At 39.8% G+C, this 20189-nt stretch overlaps 1 protein-coding gene across 10 annotated transcripts in view; it reads right to left on the minus strand.

The window, feature by feature from the left end:
- KIZ (kizuna centrosomal protein) overlaps nt 1-20189 on the minus strand; it is a 153209-nt gene that overhangs the window by 34659 nt on the left and 98361 nt on the right. For all 10 annotated transcript variants that reach the window (XR_008376530.1, XR_008376531.1, XM_053574110.1 and 7 more), the window contains one exon: nt 4893-4986. Coding sequence is in view for 8 of the 10 variants with exons in the window: in XM_053574110.1 (XP_053430085.1) it covers nt 4893-4986 (94 nt within the window). In the remaining 2 variants the exon portion in view is untranslated. The remainder of the gene's footprint in view (nt 1-4892; nt 4987-20189) is intronic.

Here is a 20189-nt window from a genome sequence, read left to right on the forward strand (position 1 = left end):
CCTGAAAGACGTACACACCTTTTGACCTAATAATTTTACATGTAGAAATTCATTCTAAGGAAATATCATGGATATTTGTAAAAACTGAATTGCATAGACATTCTTTGAAAGTTTTTTACTAAAGAAAAAATTAGAGACAACTGAAATGTTCAACAACAGACAACTGGTTAAAGAGACAGTGGCCAGGATATTGAACAAAAAAGGAAGTTCACTATGCAACAAGTGGGGAAAAAACAAGATTGTGTGTACAAACAATGCAGCCCATTATCGTCAATATACTAAACATTCAAAATCATACAAACCACACTGTTAATAGGGTTATATATAAATAGTAAGATAATGTCTAGTTTTCTTTTCTTCTTTTCGTTTAACATTCCAAGATTTTGTTCTGCTTGTATTTTAAAGAAAACATGCCAGCTTTAAAGGAATCCCATTTCTGCTATGGCTGGTACAAATTCAAAGAGAAAGTGAATGCAAAGCGTTTAATAAAATTAAGTCTCCTTCTATATATAAACAAGTGCTACTAATACAGACACAGAAAATTGAGAGCATTTAAAAAAACCATGGATGTAACAGAGAATAATATTTTCTCCTAATACACAGGTTTAACAGACTCTTCCTCAAGAACCTTCCTTTTAGATAGTGGAAGTAATTTTTTTAGTATTTAAAGAGAAAAGCAAGCATTATCACTCAAGTCATATCTACGTTAAAGGAGAAGGGATTTTATTTATGCAGTAAATAAAAGAAATGGGAAAATATTCATATGAGCCAGCAAATAAGTATTCAAGAGAACAAGAAAAATAGTTGATCATTTAGGGAAAGGGATATTCCTGGTGAATAAAATTGGTGTGTGTATAGTGGGAACAGGACCTGACCTATTCTATGAGTGTCATCATCAAGTTGCTCTACTATGACAAAGTTCTCCTGGTGGAAACAGATATCACTTGGGTGAAAAGGAATATTAGAGCACTTTGTATTTTAATGAAGCACCCAACTCATTTTTTTTTTTCACATAAAGTAATTACAAATTTTCCTGATTTAAAAGCATGTAGCTCAATTATGTAATTGCCTAATAGGCTATGCAGGAGCTGCAGACCTTATCTGGTCTCAAGGGGACATAATTTGAGTTTCTGTGGCTTTGATGGAATATTTACTCAAGAGAAGGGATTGACTCCAGCTGACAGCACAGGGACCCACAGGTAAACATCATTTACATGTGGCTGTTTAATTAGCCATTTACCCAAGAGATCAAAGTAAATATTTCTGAGCTTCATTAGACTCTTATCCAAGTAATTTCTAGTAGAGCTTTCTTAAATTTTGAAAATCACTTACTTTTAAGATTTTATCTATAAGAGAGATATTGAACTCAGAATATTTACTAAAAGACACTTTATTTTGCTAAATGTAAAAGGATGATAGCTAAACCAAAACAGTTCTAGGACCCACAAAAGCATTTTGTCTTAAAGTTCACAGAGCTTGCCATGCTGTTGCCACCACTGTTCTTTGGGGCTGGGCATTTCTTCAGTTATGACCTAATTGTTTGAGGAAACTGCCTGTTTATTTCCAGTTTAAGGGCAGACCTTGTTATTAATTTATGGTTAATTTTTATAATTGTCACTAAAATGAAATCATGATGATTTAAAAAGGAACAAAAACCTATTAGGGGCTTGGCACCTGTAGCTCAGTGGTTAGGGTGCCAGCCACATACCCTAGGCTGTTGGGTTTGAACCCAGCCCAGGCCTGCTAAACAACAATGACAACTACAACAACACAACAAAAATAGCCGGGCATTGTGGTAGGTGCCTGTAGCCTCAGCGACTTGGAGGTAAGGCAAGAGAATCGATTAAGCCCAGGAGTTTGAGGTTGCTGTGTGCTGTGATGCCACAGCACTCTACTGAGGGTGACATAGTAAGACTCTTGTCTCAAAACAACAACAACAACAAAAAAAAACCCCATTAGGGCAGGTAAAATATCATTTTATTTGATTCAATAGTTATTAGTTAGACAGTCGCCTTCCCTGATTATTTAAAAAATTATGAGTAGATTGGTTGGAACATATTTTCTAATATAAACAGTATCTTAAAATATATATACGATTAGATAGCAAAGGACAGCCAACTAACACTGATTTCACCCTTGACATGTCTGAGATGTAATGTACTTGCAGGGAACAAGCGTGGAAAATGATCTTGCCACAAAATAGTGTTAAATAAAAGGGACAATAAAACCTGGAAACCATATCCTTCTTAGGATCTGTATTAATCAGCAGGGATGAATGGATCTTAAAAAAACACAGGTGTTGTTTTTTTGAAGCACAGTTTTAAAAGTCCACACGAATAATGTCATACCTGGAACAAAACAAATTGCTGTATATTATGAGTTGCACATAACGCAGTAAAACACAGATGCCAGGAAGGAGACGTAGGTTATTTTTAAAAAGGGGCATGAAATCTGTGAGAGGCACAGAAAGACAAGCTGCATCTATATCTGCAATAAGTTATTTCTCTTCTGTAAGGAAAAGAGGGAAGGCAGAAGGGTTGAAGAGGACAAGAGGGAGAAGAGAGAAGGATGGGAAGAGGGAGAAAAAATGGATGACAGAAAGGGGAGAAAAGAAAGAGAGGAAAAGGGGGGGTAGGAAGAAGAGGGAGAGGAGAACGATGCTGAGGCTCTGAACAGAGACAGTGCAATGTGAACATGTGTGAATCAGGTTGCTGGCACAGGACTGCTGGGCTCATCCTGTCACTGAATACACAAGCAGGTATGTTTGAAATGCTATAAAAAAGGTCCTTATGTTCTCTTTTAACTGGAGGAGCAAGGAAAGAAGGGACTTGAGGAGGACTAGTGGTACTCTGAAAGGCTGGTAGGGTGCTGCCAGAAGCTCGAGACAGCACAGCCACAAGGGAATGTTACTTCCAAAGGTAGCAAGACTTGACTCTGAGGGCGGCAGACACAGAATCCCTGAATTATGTGAATGACGATAAATAATTTTAAAAAGTTTAGAAAGAATTAAAGACAGAAAATCCTATATTATATATAAGGATGAAAAACATACTTTGAAATAAGACACATTCTTAAGACAGTCAACCTAGAAAAAGAAGGGCTGTCTCCCTGAATGTGGCTGCTCTAGGGAACAATGAACACGTCAGTGCACACACTCTAAATCTGGACCTTTGGATCTTCCTGTCACACTTTCCTTGGGAATTTGCTCCAATTGTTTCCACATTCTTTTTTTTTGAGACAGAGCCGCAAGCTGTTGCCCTGGGTAGAGTGCCGTGGCATCACAGCTCACAGCAACCTCTAATTCCTGGGCTCAAGAGATACTCCTGCCTCAGCTTCCCAAGTAGCTGGGACTACAGACACCCACCACAACGCCCAGCTATTTTTTGATTGCAGCCGTGGTTGTTTGGCGGGCCCAGGCTGAATTCGAACCCACCAGCTCAGGTGTATGTGGCTGGCACCCTAGCCACTTGAGCCAGAGGTGCCGACCCAACTGTTTCCACATTCTATTTAGCATCTTCAAACTCACCCTCAGCAACCAGGCTCCTTCATCAGGCCATGGCAGACTCCCTCCTCCACCATCTCAGTTCCAAACCAAACATGAAATTTCCTTAGAAATCCTGTCATAGCCCAGCTCACAAAGCTCCAGGGGCTTTGCAAAATCTACTAAACACAACACAATCTCCCTAGCTGGGGCCAGACCTGCACACAGGGCCCTCAACTACCTCATGGGTTTTTCCTCTCACTATCCCCAGCCTGGAGCCCACAGTTCAGACACAAGGGCAATTCCATTGCCTAAATATGTTGGGTTTCTAGTGTGTTCTCTGGCTCCAAACAGCCCTTCTTTGTCACTCCCATTCTCCCCTGCCATTCTCATCTTGTCAAAAGCCTGTCTTTCAAGTGTCACTTCACACACCCCTGTACTCCCTCCATTGTAAAGTCTGCCCTTATGCTTCTCCAGAGGCCTGGGCTCCCTTTCCTGAAGGCCTATATTCTTTGCCATTTTCTTTTCTCTCTTGCTTTCTTTTGTTCTTTTTCCCCCTACCTCCTTTCCTCCCTTCTTCTTTCCCTTCCATTTTTTTTTTTTTTTTTTTGAGACAGTCTCATTGAATCACTCTGGGTTTGAGGGCAATAGCCTCATCGTAGCTCACAGCAACCTCAAACTCTTGGGCTCAAGTGATCCTCTTGCCTCAGCCTCCTGAGTAGTTACAACTACAGGTGCCCTCTACTATTCCTGGCTAATTTTCCTATTTTTACTAGAGATGGGGTCTTATTCTTGTTCAGGCTGGTCTAGAACTCCTAAACTTAGGCAATCCACCCACCTCGGCTTCCCAGAGTGCTGGGATTATAGGTGTGAACCACTGCACCCGGCCTTCTTCCCCATTTTCTTATTGTACTCATCCCATTACATCATATTCCAGAAGGGAAGGGCCAGTTTATTTGTGTCTTTCCTGCCAATGGATCTGGGCTGGTATCTGTGCATAGTAAGGGATCAATATATATTTGCTGAATTGATGTGAATGACAGCACAGTATTATTAAAGTGTGGAGTAGAGACAGAAAACCTGAACATTATAAGAAGCTTCTAAATTCCTTGGAAAATGCCATAGTAGATAATGTTTAATTAGGCTACCTATAGGACCTAAATTAACATTACGTCAGGTGTTGGGATTCCTATAGAAAACATCACACAAACTGAGATCAGAAGGTTAAAAACAAACCAACCACTTACTACTTTTCTTATGATCATTTTTTCAAATATTTAAAATTATTAAGAACATAATTATTCCTCAAATGAATAACTTACATATCTCGAAATACATATTTTTAAATTACTAACTTTGACCTCTAGTCCATGTTTTTGATGGGAAAACTTCAGACAGATTAGCTGCCTACCTCTTCCTTGAGAGAATTATCCTGTTCTTTCAAGGTGGCAACATGCTGACCCAGCTGTTCCTTCAATAAGCCTGAGTCTGGCACTCGTTCAGACCTGTAACACAGAAGCAGGAAACACTACAGATTTGTAATACTTAAGATTGGCACGGGAAAAGAAAAAATTATTTATTTTGAAACAGAATCTTGCTGTTGCCCAGGCTGGAGTGCAGTGGTATAATCATAGCTCACAGCAGTCTTGAACTCCTGGGCTTAAGCCATTCTCTTCCCTCAGCCTCCCATGTAGCTGGGACTACAGGTAACTGCCATCACACTCCTAATTTTTATAGAGATGGGGTCTTGCTATGTTGCACAAACTGGTCTTGATCTCTTGGCCTCAAGCAGTCCTCCCTCTTGGGCCTCCCAAAGTACTGAGATTACAGTTGTGGGCCACCAGGTCCAGCCATTTCTCATGTTTTTAAAGGCCTTAGTCAATTTAGAAGATAGTTAATCCAGAAAAGTCTGGAACTTAACATATTCTGGACTAAGGGAATTTGAGTCCAAGTATATATATATATTTTAACTTTTTAAAGTTTGGGTTATGATTTCATTGCTAAGCGAGCTTAGTTTTGCTACATACAGAGCTGCCTGGAGAGTAGCAAAATCTGGGTGCCTAGGGCCACCCTACAGAGTGCAGTTAGACTGGCCTGGGGTGTGGCCTGGCCAGTGGGATTTTGTTAAGGTTCACAGAGTTATTCTAAAGCACAGCCATGATTTCAGATCACTGCATAGACAGTCAGACTCCCAAATGTGGTTAAGAGAAATAGATTACATTTTCATTCCAACAACAGTTTTTTTTTTTTTTTCTGTTATACTCTTACTATGGTCTACTTACAAACAAAAAAATACAAACCAAAAACAAAACAAAACAAAACACTAAAATACTATTAGGAAAGAGTTAAAAAGTAAGCCACCTATATTGCTGCCCAGACTGTGGTATTTATATACTAAGAGAAGCCAGGTTTCTTTTCTATGTCTGGGGAAAATATGTATTAAGATCAGTCTGAATAGCTGGGCATTGTGGCAGATGCCTGTAGTCCCAGCTACTTTGGGAGGCAGAGGCAAAAGAATCACTTAAGCTCAAAATAAAATAAAGAAAAAAAAAAAAAAGAATCACTTAAGCTCAAGAGTTTGAAGTTGCTGTGAGTTGTGATGCCACAGCACTCTACCGAGGGTAATGTAGTGAGACGCTATCTCAAAAAACAAACAAACAAACAAAAAGTTCAGTCTGGAACATCTTGTACCAGAAAGTAGGAAAGCTCTCAAAAACCACTGAGTTATGTTAAAAGGACTTGGGAGAGCAGGTATCTTGAAGGAGCTCCGAAAGGTCAAAGTTGGGACCATTTGAACACCAAAAAGAATAATGACTACATGACTGCAATACACTATACACAGCAAATACATAAAAATTTACAAGTTCACTTAAAAATAAACGTTTTAAAAATAATAAAAATCTTTGGATTCAGCCTTGAAAAGCCGCAAATCCTGTCACATGCTAAAACATAGATGAATAATGAAGACATTATAACTGGCTAACTAAAATAAGCCAGTTACAAAAAGACAAATGTAGTCTGATTCTGCTTAGATGATGTGTCTAGAGTGTCAGATTGTAGAGACAGAAAGTAGAATGGTTGTTGCCAGGGGCTGAGGTGAACCAGAAATGGGGAGTTGTTTAACAGGGATAGAGCTTCAGTTTTGTAAGATGAAAACATTCTGGAGATGTGTTACACCACAAAGTCAATATATTTAACACTATTGAATCATACAATTCAAAATGGTTAAGATGATTAATGTTATATTATTTACCACAACTAACACAAACTAAAAAAAAAAAATTTTAGGGCTGGTTAAGGCAACAATCAATATTCTGAAAATTGGCAAATAAAGGTATAGAACCAATGGGCAGTCATGTGTGGTGGCGCACACCTTTAATTTTAACACTCTGGGAGGTGGAGGTGGGAAGATTGCTTGAGCTCAGGAGTTTGAGCAAGAGTGAGAATCTGTCTCTATTAAAAATAGAAAAAACAGCTGGGTGTCAGTGGCAGGTGCCTGTAGTTCCAACTTCTCAGGAGGCTGAGGCAAGAGGGTTGCTTGAGCCCAAAGGCTTTGAGGTTGCTGTGAGCTGTGGTGCTATAGCACTCCAGAGAGGGCAACAAAGTGAGATTCCAGCTCAGAAAAAAAAAAAAAAAAAAGTATAGAATCAAGTATTTATCTTGCCTTTGTGGTAAAAACATACATTTCAGAGTTACCAAGGAGTGATAAGAGAAAGTTCTTCCAATAAATGTAGAAGAAATGAACAAATTAGAAAAGTCACCATTGTATAAATCCAGATTATGAAAGATTATAGTTCTGTCAAACTTTTATACTGGAGTCACAATCTTCCAACATTTAAACCCATAGAACAGTCTTAATATCACTAAAATGGGAAATCCAGAGCATCACATGCTGTCTGAGAAGTGCTTGTACCACCTGTGATATCCTTCTGCCAAATAACTCACCTGGAACATAATCACATATTTAGATCCAACCAGCAGTTTACAGGTGATAAAGGGGAAAGAGGAACTACCACAAGCCTATAACCAGCCAAATTGAGCATGTGAATACTCCAGAACAAATGGTCCAATGAAGAAATGCCCTTGTATTTCTTTAATACATCAGTAGTATGAGAAACAGAGAAAGGGACTGTTATAAAATGAAAAGAGACTTAAGAAATAACGAATTGTAAATATATAGACCTTACTTGGATCATTAATCAAACAAAAAAAATGTAAGGAGACATTTCTTGAGATAATTGAGGCAACTGATAAGGATTAGTTATTAGATAAATTTAAAAGTTTTGTTGATTTGTGTTAAATGGGAATATACAGAGGATACCAAAAAGTGTATACACATTTTAAGAGATGTTATCTATGTATTACTTTCTGAAGTTGGATTGAAGGTACTGTTCTGGGTCAAGTGTACCTAGATGTGCTAAACACAATCATCCTACCTGTAATTTTTGGGAATGACTAATTTTACTTCCAACAAGATCTCTTAAAATTTGTATACATTTTTTTGGTATCCCCGGTATTAATCCTTACATGCAAGAGATAAAATTGTGAGTGAAATGATATGTTGTTTGTTTTAAACTACTCAAGAAAAAAAAGTGAGTGAGGGAAAGAGATAAAACAAGACTGGCAAAATGTGAGCAGTTGGTGGATCTGGGTACACAGAGCTTTAAATGTTTAAAAAAATTTAAAATAAAGTTTTAAAAAGTGTACTAATGTCTGACTTTTACATGCATAAAAATAATGGATGGATGTATGGAAGGAAGGGAGGATGGACCAATTAGTAAATATGGGAAAGCAATAAAATGCTCATCGTAAAACCCTGTGTGGGCATATGGAAGTTCACTACAGAGTTCCTCTTACTTTTCTGTAGGAATTTCTGAAAATTTTCATAATAAAATGTTTGGGAAAACAAATCAGTCTAGGCATAATACAGAATCTTCTTGCCTCAGCCTCCCAAGTAGCTGGGACTACAGGCACCCGCTACAATACCCAGCTATTTTTTTTGGTTGTAGTTGTCATTGTTGTTTGGCGGGCCTAGGCTGGATTCAAACCCGTCAGCTCCAGTGTATGTGGCTGGCACCCTGGCAACTTGAGCTACAGGTCCCAGAATCTTCTTTAATAAATCTTAATTGTTATAACTTTTACCTGACCTAAACTTAAAAGCTTCCAAAATAAGGCTTCTGACTGGTTTGATAGAAAGACTCTTCAACAACTTGCCTTTCTTTTTTTTTTGGTAGAGACAGAGTTTCACTTTATTGCCCTCGGTAGAGTGCCGTGGCATCACACAGCTCACAGCAACCTCCAACTCCTGGGCTTAGGCGATTCTCCTGCCTCAGCCTCCCGAGTAGCTGGGACTACAGGCGCCCGCCACAACGCCCGGCTATTTTTTTTTTGTTGTTGCAGTTTGGCTGGGGCTGGGTTTAAACCCGCCACCCTCGGTATATGGGGCCGGCGCCCTGCTCACTGAGCCACAGGAGCCGCCCCAACTTGCCTTTCTTGGTTACTACCATACCTCAATGATGTCATAAAACCATCCAATTTCTTTGTTTTGACACTAAAATCTGGAATATATTTGGTTTCTTAATAGCTTTCCCTACTATGAAAATGTACTGACCAGTCATCAGTAAATTTGAGTCCATTCAGCAGGGAAATTTCTTATAAGTAACGCAATTGTGTGTCTGGCTTGAAAGTAAGTTTAACTAGGATGAATTAAATTAGCTAAATAGTTGGGTAAACCAAATTATCAGAGAACAGTTCCCCTGGTGATTATAACACATAACTTTCTGTAGCCAAGAAAGCAAAGCCAAGGTGAGACACTGTTTAATAATACAGTCAGCCAAGTATAACTACCCTTTGGGTCTTGATATAAAAGAACTGGCTAAGGTTTCCTATAATTAATGTGCTAATTTCCCACAAAAGGATAAATGTGACTGACTGAATACTTGCATGAGGTCAAATAGCAAATGAGCTATTAATAGAGGTCAGCATGTAGGATTTATGACTTCTAAAACAGCTAAGGCAACCCTTAAAGTTTGGTTTAAAGAAAGTTGGTTAAAGAAAAGTGGGTTGAAGAAAATCAAACTTTCTTACAGATTCATTTCAGGAAAGATTGGACAAGAAGTCCAAGAGCCACGACTATCCTTGAATGGAGTCTTGCCCATGGCTCTACATAAATAAATCAGAAAATCTGCAAAGTGGCACAAAGGATTAAAATGTTTTTTCTTCTATTATCTACTTCACACTGGAAAGTTTTTTTTTTTTTTTTGAGACAGTGCCTCAAGCTGTTGCCCTGGGTAGAGTGCTTCACAGCTCACAGCAATCTCCAACTCCTGGGCTCAAGCGATTCTCCTGCCTCCGCCTCCCTCTGCTGGGATTACAGGCGCCTGCCACAATGGCTGGCTATTTTTTTTTTTTTTTGGTTGCAGTGTCATTGTTGTTTGGCGGGCCTGGGCTGGATTTGAACCTGCCAGCTCAGGTGTATGTGGCTGGCACCTTAGCCGCTTGAGCCACAGGCGCAGAGCCTGGAAAGTTTGTAACATTGGTGCCACATAGAAAAAACAAAGCTCGATGTCAGCTAATTTATATCCTTCTTCAATTAAGTGGAAGGATTTAAATTCTTAATTTAATATTCTTTAAATTCTAAACTTCATATACTTTAAATGGCTTTCAATCAGAATACTGCAATTTAAACAAATATATCAGCATTTCCTAACTTTAAATGCAGATAAAGTAACAAATACCCTGAATTTTACTCTGGACATATGTAGAATAAAATAGAGGTTTTTACACAGTGTAATCTTAACAATATAAAGCTGACTCCAGTTTTCAGCATGTGTCTGAGAATACAACCGAAGAATCAGAAAGTGGCCACTAATAGAGACGAGTGTTGTACCTGGAAAAAAATAAATAAGGGGTAATCTCATAATTTTTTCATACAAGATAAAACTATTTATTAAGTAATCATTTTTTATGTTAAAATATTTTCCAGAAGACAATGAGCAAAATCTATTGTCAATTATACCCAATGACATGAATTATATTTTAATAATTCATAAACGCATAAAATAACATGGCTTCCACCTTTCATATGAAGGTTTTTGAACACTTAATCTTTGATAGAACATAAATCAACAATGATGACAGCACTGTTTTATTTCCCCCTTTAAGATGTTTCATTTTGTGAACAGGAAATCAGAATCTTCATATTAAAGGAGTGATTCTCAACCTTCCTAATGCCGCAGCCCTTTAATACAGTTCCTGTGTGTCACGACCCACAGGTTGAAAACTGCTATATTAGAGTATGCTGTGGGGCAGGTGTCCCATTTTACAGATCAGATTAAAAAGATAGATGTGACTGCCATAGTTTAGTCAGAGGCACAGACAGGGCTGCTGCCAAACATGGCTCTATTTAGCACGCCTTACGGATTCTTTAACCTGTGGAGCCTTTCTACGTTTAAGGATTTCAGAACCTGTTAGACGAGCCTTTCCACCCTGCCTAGCTTAGGATACTATGACATCAAAGTAATTAGCTACTGAAGAATATGAATAGATCATTCTCCCCAAAACTGTGTTTCTAGAATGGTTTATCAAATTGGCCAGGTCCAGGAAAGGAAATTGGGTCCAGGAAAGATCACAGAGTGGACGGGTAAATTTCATTTAGGAGTTCTCAACAAGAATTCCTGAATTTTGGGCTGGGAGCAGTAGGTCATACCTGTAATCCTAACACTTTGGGAGGCTGAGGCAGGTGGTTCACTTGAGTTCAGGAGTTTAAGACCAGCCTAAACAAGAGCAAGGCTCTGTCTCTACTAAAAATAGAAAAATTAGCTGGGTGTTGTGGCAGGTACCTGTAGTCCTAGCTACTCAGGAGGCTGAGGCAAAAATAGGATCACTTGAGCCCAGGAGCACTTGAGGTTGTTGTGAGCTGTGATGACTTCAGGGTACTCTACCCAGAGTTACAAAACAAGGAGGAGAGGAAGGAAGGGAAGGAGAGAGGAGGGAGAAGGAAGGAAGGAAAGAAAAAAATTCCTGGATGTTGAGGGGCACAGCAGGTAGCTAGAGCAAGGTGGTGATTAAAATCCTCTAGAAAAAAAAATCTGTATTTAAAGACCTGATCACTTGTCTGTCAAAGGTCACAACACTTTCTCCTGTTTACCCAGCTAGAGAGTCAGCCAGTGACAATCAGCATGCACCACACACACGATTCCAACTGCAGAAGAGCATAGCTGACAGCACAAAACATCCCTGACTTCTTATCTGGTCTTAAAAATTGACTGTGGTAAAGAAACAGTCTTAAAGACTCTAGGCATTAATTTTAAAATTTATGTTTGCCATAAAGACGGATCATTTGTCATGGAACGCTGAATTACACATAACTGTAGATCAACAGTCATGTGAAACACAACCTTTCACAATGCAAATCAATGCACTATTATGAATGCTGAGAAACTAATAATGCTTACTCTGGTAGATGCAAACAGCACAGCTTATTACCCAGGATCACAGTTTGGCAGCCTAGGTTAAGAGAGTCACACGAGGAATCATTTAGTCTAACAAGTCAGAATGCACAGAGAATTATAAATCCATTCATGCTTTCCATGCCACATACCACATCTGCGGTTTATGCTACACAGTATATAAACACATATAAAAGGCAATGAGAAAGAAATTGGAGATTGGTTTAAGAGTCTCACAATGTGTAATCACCTAGTGGCCTCCAGAACTCAGGAGGACTCCTCCCAGGCCAGCTTCTTCCATCACCTTGTAAAGGAGTAATTTAACACTGTCATTTTTATCTTGCATAATAAAGCGAAAGAAGGTTTTCTTGCCCTTTACTGCCTTAGGCTGAAAAGCTACTCACTGAGAAGTTCATTTCTGGCTTTTTCCATAGCTTGAGATGGGGAAGGTAATGTAAAATGGAACTACTTAATCTGGTCAAGTTTTCTTGTGACAAAGTTCATTTAAAGACTATCATCCTGACTTCTACCCATCCCTTCACCTTGATGGCAACCAATATGTATTAGAGTTAAGCTGAATTCTACTCTAAAGAAAATTATTTTACCTTCCCTATTTATATTATTAACATAATGAAAGGTGGGGAAGAGGGTGCTAAATGTAAGCTAAGTAGACCCAAAGCCACCTGCTCACTCAGCCAGATAAAAGTCCCTTCAGATGAGTGTTCACTGCCATTAATCTACTGACCACTCCCAATGTATTTTAGCAAGAGGATGGCAACTTTGTGATCCTTTTGATTTTGAAGCATTTGGGAACAAGAATGGTCAGGCCACCACAACTGCAATTTCATGACAGAAATACCTAACTTGCTTTTCTTTGTTATAGCCTCCACGTAAGTGTCTGGGGAGCTGGTGAAGGACAGCTACTCTGTAAGCTTCAAGGTCTTCTTTTAGAATGTTACTGTGATTACAGAACCTATAAAATATAACAGGTGCTGCAGAAGATGCTTATTTGAGCACAAACTGTCAGCTTCTAGAGTCTATGGTTGTTCCTTGTGGTTTACTGAAATATATCTGTAATATAATCTAGGAACTAAAATGTAGCAACTATACTGTCTCTGGACAATATATAAAATGGGGCAGTTTGAAAAACTTGTTTGTGTATATGTAGCAGTTTTAAATCTATCAGAGGAAGTAACTTTTAACCCTTTGTTGACTTTAACGATGTTCAAATCTAGAGCTGGGCAATCTCGCTCCACATTCCACTGACTGATAGGTATGTGAGATAATCTTAACAGCAGAAAAGGCTAATTTTATATTGTCAATCATAACAAAGTTAGATCTCTACAAGTCATATGAAATTTACTTAATTGTCACGTTTAAGAAATTGAAAACTTCTGGCTGAAGTATAGGTTACATTCTCTATTTCTGCATGTGGAAAAATTATTTTTCCATTCAGATCCCACTGCAGTAAAGTTTTCTTTATTCTTAATGAGAATAGGAAGACACAGAAAGAGGGATTTATTCTTTGTTATCTATTTCTAGTCTACTAAGTGGTAGAGTCTAACAATTTGGCCACTGTTTTAGGTTAGGTCTATTATTGTATCACAGTAGCATCCAAATAGATTGGTAAGTTACTACCTTTTAAAAAATGTCAATTTTCAACCAGGTACAGTGGCTTACACCCATAATTCTAGTTGGGCGTTGTGGCAGGTACCTGTAGTCCCAGCACTCTAGGAGGCAAAGGCAGATACACTGCTTGAGCTCAGAAGTTCAAGAGCAGCCTGAGCCACAGAGAGACCCCATCTCTACTAAAAAAATAGAAAACCCAGCCAGGCACTGTAGCAGGCACCTGTAATCACAGCTACTTGGGAGGCTGAGCAAAGAGGATCACCTGAGCCCAAGAGTTTGAGGTTGCTGTGAACTATGACACCATAGCACTCTAATGAGGGTGACAAAGTGGGACTCTGTCTCAAAAAATAAAATAAAATGAAATAAGATAATAAAAAATGTCTATTGGGGGAAGTATGATTCTAAAAAGCTATGAGAGAAAATATCAAAGACAAAATAGTATTTCTATTTCAAAGGAGCTGATTACATTTGGAGTTGGGAATATTCAAGACATTCCCCAAAAAGAAAATGAAGATTTACAAAGCAACTTACAAAGCAATATGTTAACTTGTAAAATACTACTAATTTGTAATTGGAACTACAGTTTATAAGTTACTGGACTTATCTGATGCCATGTACCTGATACCACAAGGCTGAAGAAGACGCGGCCTATCTACAGCAGGGTGAGTGACAACTGCAGGCTTAGGCCCAGCCCTACTCTGAAGCAGATCTTTACCCTGGGATGGAAATATTAATGGGCTCACTGGATCCAAGTGCTGTTCTTGAAGTGCCTACTCTTTTTTTTTTTTTAATTTGGCTGGGGCTGGGTTTGAACCCGCCACCTCCGGCATATGGGACCGGCGCCCTACCCGCTGAGCCACAGGCACCGCCCTGAAGTGCCTACTCTTATCTGCCCTGTCAGTTCTCCAGTTTGTTGCCAAGTCCCAAGCTTCTGTCTAAACTCTAAGTCTGGATTCTTAGTCTTTGTTGGCCAGACTCAGTGTTGGGTCTTCATTCCCGAGCTACTGCCACAAACCTCCCAGACTCCATGCCTTTCTGCCTTATAGGCAACCTCATGCTGCCTAAGCAAAATCTGGATCCTAATTCTTCCCAGAAGCTTTTATCTTGTGGCCACTCAATTCCCAGAATAACACTTTCCCTTAAGAGATCCCTCCAGTGGTGAACCAATTTCAGAGCAGTAAAAGAGCATGCAATCAGCGGTAGAGGTGCAGGGTGGGTCACTTGATGGTTAGATGGTCAGAAATTAAGCAGTAAAGAGACAGAGAGATCCCTGGGGTCCCAGGGGTTTGATTAAGGAGGAGGAACTTTAGCCAGGCAGGTTTTATAGGGAGAGGGGAATAACATTTGAACCTAAGGAATGGCTCAGGCAAGGTGACAGGGAATGGCAGGGTAAGAGGGGTGTGGGGAGCAGCAAGAGAGGTAAGTCTGGCTGAGTTGGGGTTGCTGCTGATGAGGAAAGAATAGTAATGGGAAATTAAATTAATATGAAACTTTGGAAAGAATACAGCAATAAATTGTGGATTTCCAAGCCATCGCTGGTTTCTTGAAAGCAGTGTTTTTGAGAGGGTTAGTCTGGCAGCTTTGCAAGAAGTTGGCTGAGGAGAGAGACCCAAGGCTGAGCTGTCAGGAGACTGACCTTGTGCTACAGGTGGCAGAGGAGGAGCAGGTAAGAGTGAGAGTCAGAAGAGGAAGAAACAGTCTCTCACCACTCAGCTAGGGAGGCACTCAAGTGCCTTACAGGGAAGGTTACCAGGACCTTCCCAGGCTGTGGTGGGATGGGGCAGGGCTACAGAGAGCCAGGGTCACCCTCAGCTCCCACTGTGGAATGTGTCCCGGTGAGCCTAGATATTCCCAGTTTTTACAAGAAGCTGGAAATTCAGAAGTGTAAGTTTGATTTTCATGTGGCAACTCCCGCTTTATAAACCATGGTGATTAATTCAGAAGAAGTTTCCACGCTGCACTGGAAAGGCAGAATCCATTTGCAACCCACAGAAGGGCTTGTGCCCTCCAACTCAGACTGCCTTTAGAATCACTTTCTGAACCAGGCTGTAAACATGGTGCAAAAACAATGGCTTAAGGTTTTGTATGTCCTCTAAAATGCCAGTATTGCACACAGTGAACACTGGCTGGTGTGGTGGGGGGATCTGGGGGAGCTGCAGCGGGAATAGCCTCCCTCCTTCCTAGGGAGGCATATTTTATCTCTGCCACCCCAAGAATGGCAGTAAGAAGACACACTTACTTTTAGTGATCTTACTACTGTTTTAAAATTCTCCACAGAAGATACGCCCCCTATTACCTGCAGCTGTACTCAGCCTACACCCTGCACTGTCACCTCATCGTGCCAGTGTGCAGTGATGCTTGAATGTCCTGCCAGGACAAATGCCAGGAAACCTTTGTGGTTTACCAACTGATTGGTCTAAATGTCGCTTACTCAGCTAGCTCATCTCACACCCGTCTAGAAGCTTCCTGGACTACCTCACTCACAGAATCTTTCTCATCCTTGAATTACTTTAGCACAATACAGACAACAGCCTGCCCTATACTGTTCTGTAGTTAGGCGATGTCTGCCCCATCTTCTCAACAAGACCAAAAGCTTGGTGAGGACAGCAACTGAATTTTTAGTTTACTGTTTAAACTTCTCACAGCAGTCCTCATAATGCAGAACACATACTTTAATGAGAGTATCTGCTGACAGGACAACATTTAAATCCAGTAATTAAAATTCATATGACATCCCTATTACCACAGTATTTTTTATGGTTATTGTATTAATACCTGTCCAAGACTTCCTGTATCTTTGGCATTTGGTGATCAATAAGATGGCAACAAGCACCGTTTGCATAGAGTTTATAATATAGATTAACTCACAACTTTCTCTGGCTAAAAGATGAGCTGGTCTGTGCCAAGGATTTCTAACAATGCCCTTTCCACATTTTACCAGATTTTAGTTTATAAAATAATCATCAGGTTTTTTGCTGAAAATAACTTTACTAAAAAATGCAAGCATTGTCCAGCTTTCTCATACTAAATTCTTTTTACTTGTAGCAGTTTGTGGCTCTGTATTTTTTTCCTAATAAATAAACAAAAAACTAAAGAAACGTATTTTTGTCAAACTAACATAGTAAAAATTTTTTTGCAGGTGCAAATCAACTAAGGTAAGTTCTTTCCCCCTTTTGTTCTCTTTTGGCACAGGTACAAAGATAACATGCAAGCAAAATGAGTAAGCTTCCTTATTCATAACTTTTAATTTTTAAACTATGATTTCTTTAGTTTTTGTGGGTTGAACTAACAGATTCAGTCACTTCCTAAATCAAAATTTTTGAAAGTGAAAAAGAAAACAAATCTAGTTGTGGTTGCTTTCCTAGAACCACGAAGACTCTGCCTTGGTCTGACCTCTCTTGGAACGCCTGTGCTTTTCCCAGAGATTCAAGACAAGATGCTGTTGTTATTTCCTGGGGAGTCCCTCAAACATCTTCAATCCATTGTATCCAATTCCTTTAACATTTCTTAAAAGGGTGATGTTTATTCATAAACAGGTTTATCTACCTTTCTTTTGCCTGGCATGTTTATTACATGGAAAACCTGTAGACTGCAGTCCTTTTAAATGACTTTTACCATCCTGACCACTCTCTGCAACAGACACAATTCCTTTTACTCCTTGTACAATTCCACATACAATATCACTAATTTCAGTAGTTAGCATAGCGCCTGGCAGGGATACTTAATAAATATTTATTGAATAAATAACTGAACAAGTGTTTTGTGATGGAAAAACTGACAGAATTAACTAGTGACGAGGTGGTTACCAAACTTTTCATTCCAACGAAACATTCCAAACTCTGTCAATTTTCATCTGTTTAATAGCACGTACGTAATACCCTCTCTTCCCCCATACTCCTGATCAGCTAGTTTTCCTCTCTGCCCACCTCCCCCCCCACCCCAGGCTCACTACCTTATAATTAGAACTCACTCTGGCCAATGCTGGGCATCGGAAACTGACTTATAGTTCCAGCTTTATACTAGTGAAAAGACAAGTTTATCTACTGTCTATAGAACAACTGTAAGCATAAACAAGCTTTGATCTTTAATTTTTTTTTTTTTTTTCAGAGAGCACCTCAAACTGTCACCCTGGGTAGAGTGCCGTGGCATCACAGCTCATAGCAAACCTCCAACTCCTGGGTTAAAGAGATTCTCCTGCCTCAGCCTCCCAAGTAGCTGGGACTACAGGCGCCCACCACAAAGTCTGGCTGTTTTTTGGTTGTAGTTGTCATTTTTGTTTGGCAGGCCTGGGCTGGATTCGAACCCACCAGCTCTGGTGTATGTGGCGGGTGCCTTAGCTGCTTGAGCTACAGGCACTGAGCTGATCTTTATACAATGTGATAATTTGATATATAATGCCGAATGCTTAAATCTAACTGATTAACATCGTCATCACCTCACTTATTTGTTTTTTGTGGTAAGACATTTAAAAGTTAGGCTTTTTTTTTTTTTTTGAGACAGCATCTATGTCGTCCTCGGCAGAGTGCGATGGCGTCACAGCTCACAGCAACCTCAAACTCTTGTGCTTAAGAGATTCTCTTGTTTCAGCCTCCCAAGTGGCTGGGACTATAGGTGCCCGCCACAATGCCCTGCTATTTTTTGGTTGTAGTTGTCATTGTTGTTTGGCAGGCCCAGGCTGGGTTCATACTTACCAGCTCCAGTGTATGTGGCTGGCGCCGTAACCACTGAGCTATAGGCGTGGAGCCTAAAAGTTAGGTTTTGATCTTTTAAGTAAGAACACAGGGTCTGGAGAGAAAAGATTACTTTCATAACTATCACTTTATCAAGTTCTGGTTCTGGTTTTTTACATTTGATCCCTAAGGAAATCTGTGGATGAAAATTAACATTTAAAATCCTCCAGGAAGAGGACTTTAATCCTCCAGGAAGGCTCTTATTTGAAACACATGTAATATTATAGAATGTATCCATGTACCAAACATTCAAGGGCCACAACTGCTACAAAATGTAACTAATGAACCCACTGTTGTTGATAGTCAAAACCTGATTATCCTGAAGCAACTTAGCACCTCCACCCTATAAGAGGAAATTTCTAGTGACTCTCCCACCCACAGGTACACAAATACAACTGGAAGCCACAGAGAAGTCCTCAGAAGATCCACCTCCATACGGATGCAAATTAAGGTTTAAACAGTGTAACAATTGGTTAGAGCTAATCCTTTTACAGAGGTGTAAATGGCTATTCAAAACTGAATTCCCAGCTGCTAGTTTTTGTTAAAATAGCATTACCAACAAATTTCACCCAAGAGCAATGCCCAGGCACCAACTCAGAGGACTACTGATATAATTTAGTTTGATATCAAATTTCCTGGCCATAAATCTAACCATGTAAACATAAAACACATCAAGAATTAGTGCCTGGGAAAATAAACTGGAAGCGACTATTTCAGGCCTGACATCCGATGACCAGAACAGCTGTCTGTGAGGCCACAGTGAAGTTTGTATATGGGGTTTTGTTTGCCACACAAAAGTTGTAGAAAGGACAAACACATACATAGTTAAACAGTAGTTTTCTTGTAAAGGGCTGTCTTAACAAAACCTATGTTTTGGTGGCTACCTCGGTCTCCATTGTGCAGCCCCCTGGGTGGTCCCTTCCAGGGGGCCACTTGAAGGGAGCACAATACCAAAAAGGAGGGAAGGAGGGGACAGCAGCACAAAGGCCGACAGAGCGAGGCAGAATGTGGCAGGCTGTGGACCAGGGGTCAGCAAACAGTGCTCCTTCCCTTTACCCAGGAAACAAGGGCTCCTTCTCTTTACCTGGAAACAGTGTGATTAAGCTGACAGCTTGAATTATGGGCTACATTTTGCAGGGTACTGCCCATCTGCACCGAGGTCCTCTTCATTGTAGCACTGGCTGCATAAGCAAAACCCCTGCTTCCCCCCAACCCCACCTACTCCTTTGGCCACCAGACAGACCTCATCATTCTGTTCCACTTAAATTCTCAGAACTATCCGCCTCCCACCATTTTCATTTTCTTTTTTTTTTTAAAGTTTCTTAATGAGGAGCTGGAAGGCCTGGGAGAATTTATAATAGGTGTTTCCCTCTACCCTTAAACAGAGATAACCAGCCTAAACCCATTACCCATTTTTAGAAGCCAAGACTCATCCTTTATAAAATGAGTACATGTTCTCAGTCCCTTCTTTCTGATAAATCTATGGATTCCAAACTTAACACACAGGTTCATAAAAATCTTCCTGGCTGGAAGGATGACTGGAAAAATTTATACTTGCTTCCTTCAGTTTTTTTTTAAATCAGACTGATAGCAAGGTCCAGTCTTTAGGGTACAGGCTCAGTTCCCAAATCTGAGATGTATAAATGGATCACCAGGTCCTACAGAGCCAGTCACCTAAAGCAACCTTGCTTTAAATATCTGCTTTAAAAAAAAGTATGTGGAGGATGAAGGCTGGAAAGGTGGTGATTCCTTTCTTCTCCATCATAAGGGTCATGGCCAACACCCTTGATAGTTTAAAAAGAGAGAAGCAATAATAAATTATTTGATCATAGTTTTCCATGAGTATGGTCATGATCATATTGTACACTCCGAGACAAGGGGAAAACAACTCTTTTTTTT

The sequence above is a fragment of the Nycticebus coucang genome, chromosome 21 (assembly GCF_027406575.1).
Source record: "Nycticebus coucang isolate mNycCou1 chromosome 21, mNycCou1.pri, whole genome shotgun sequence".
In the NCBI taxonomy this organism is placed as follows: Eukaryota; Metazoa; Chordata; class Mammalia; order Primates; family Lorisidae; genus Nycticebus; species Nycticebus coucang.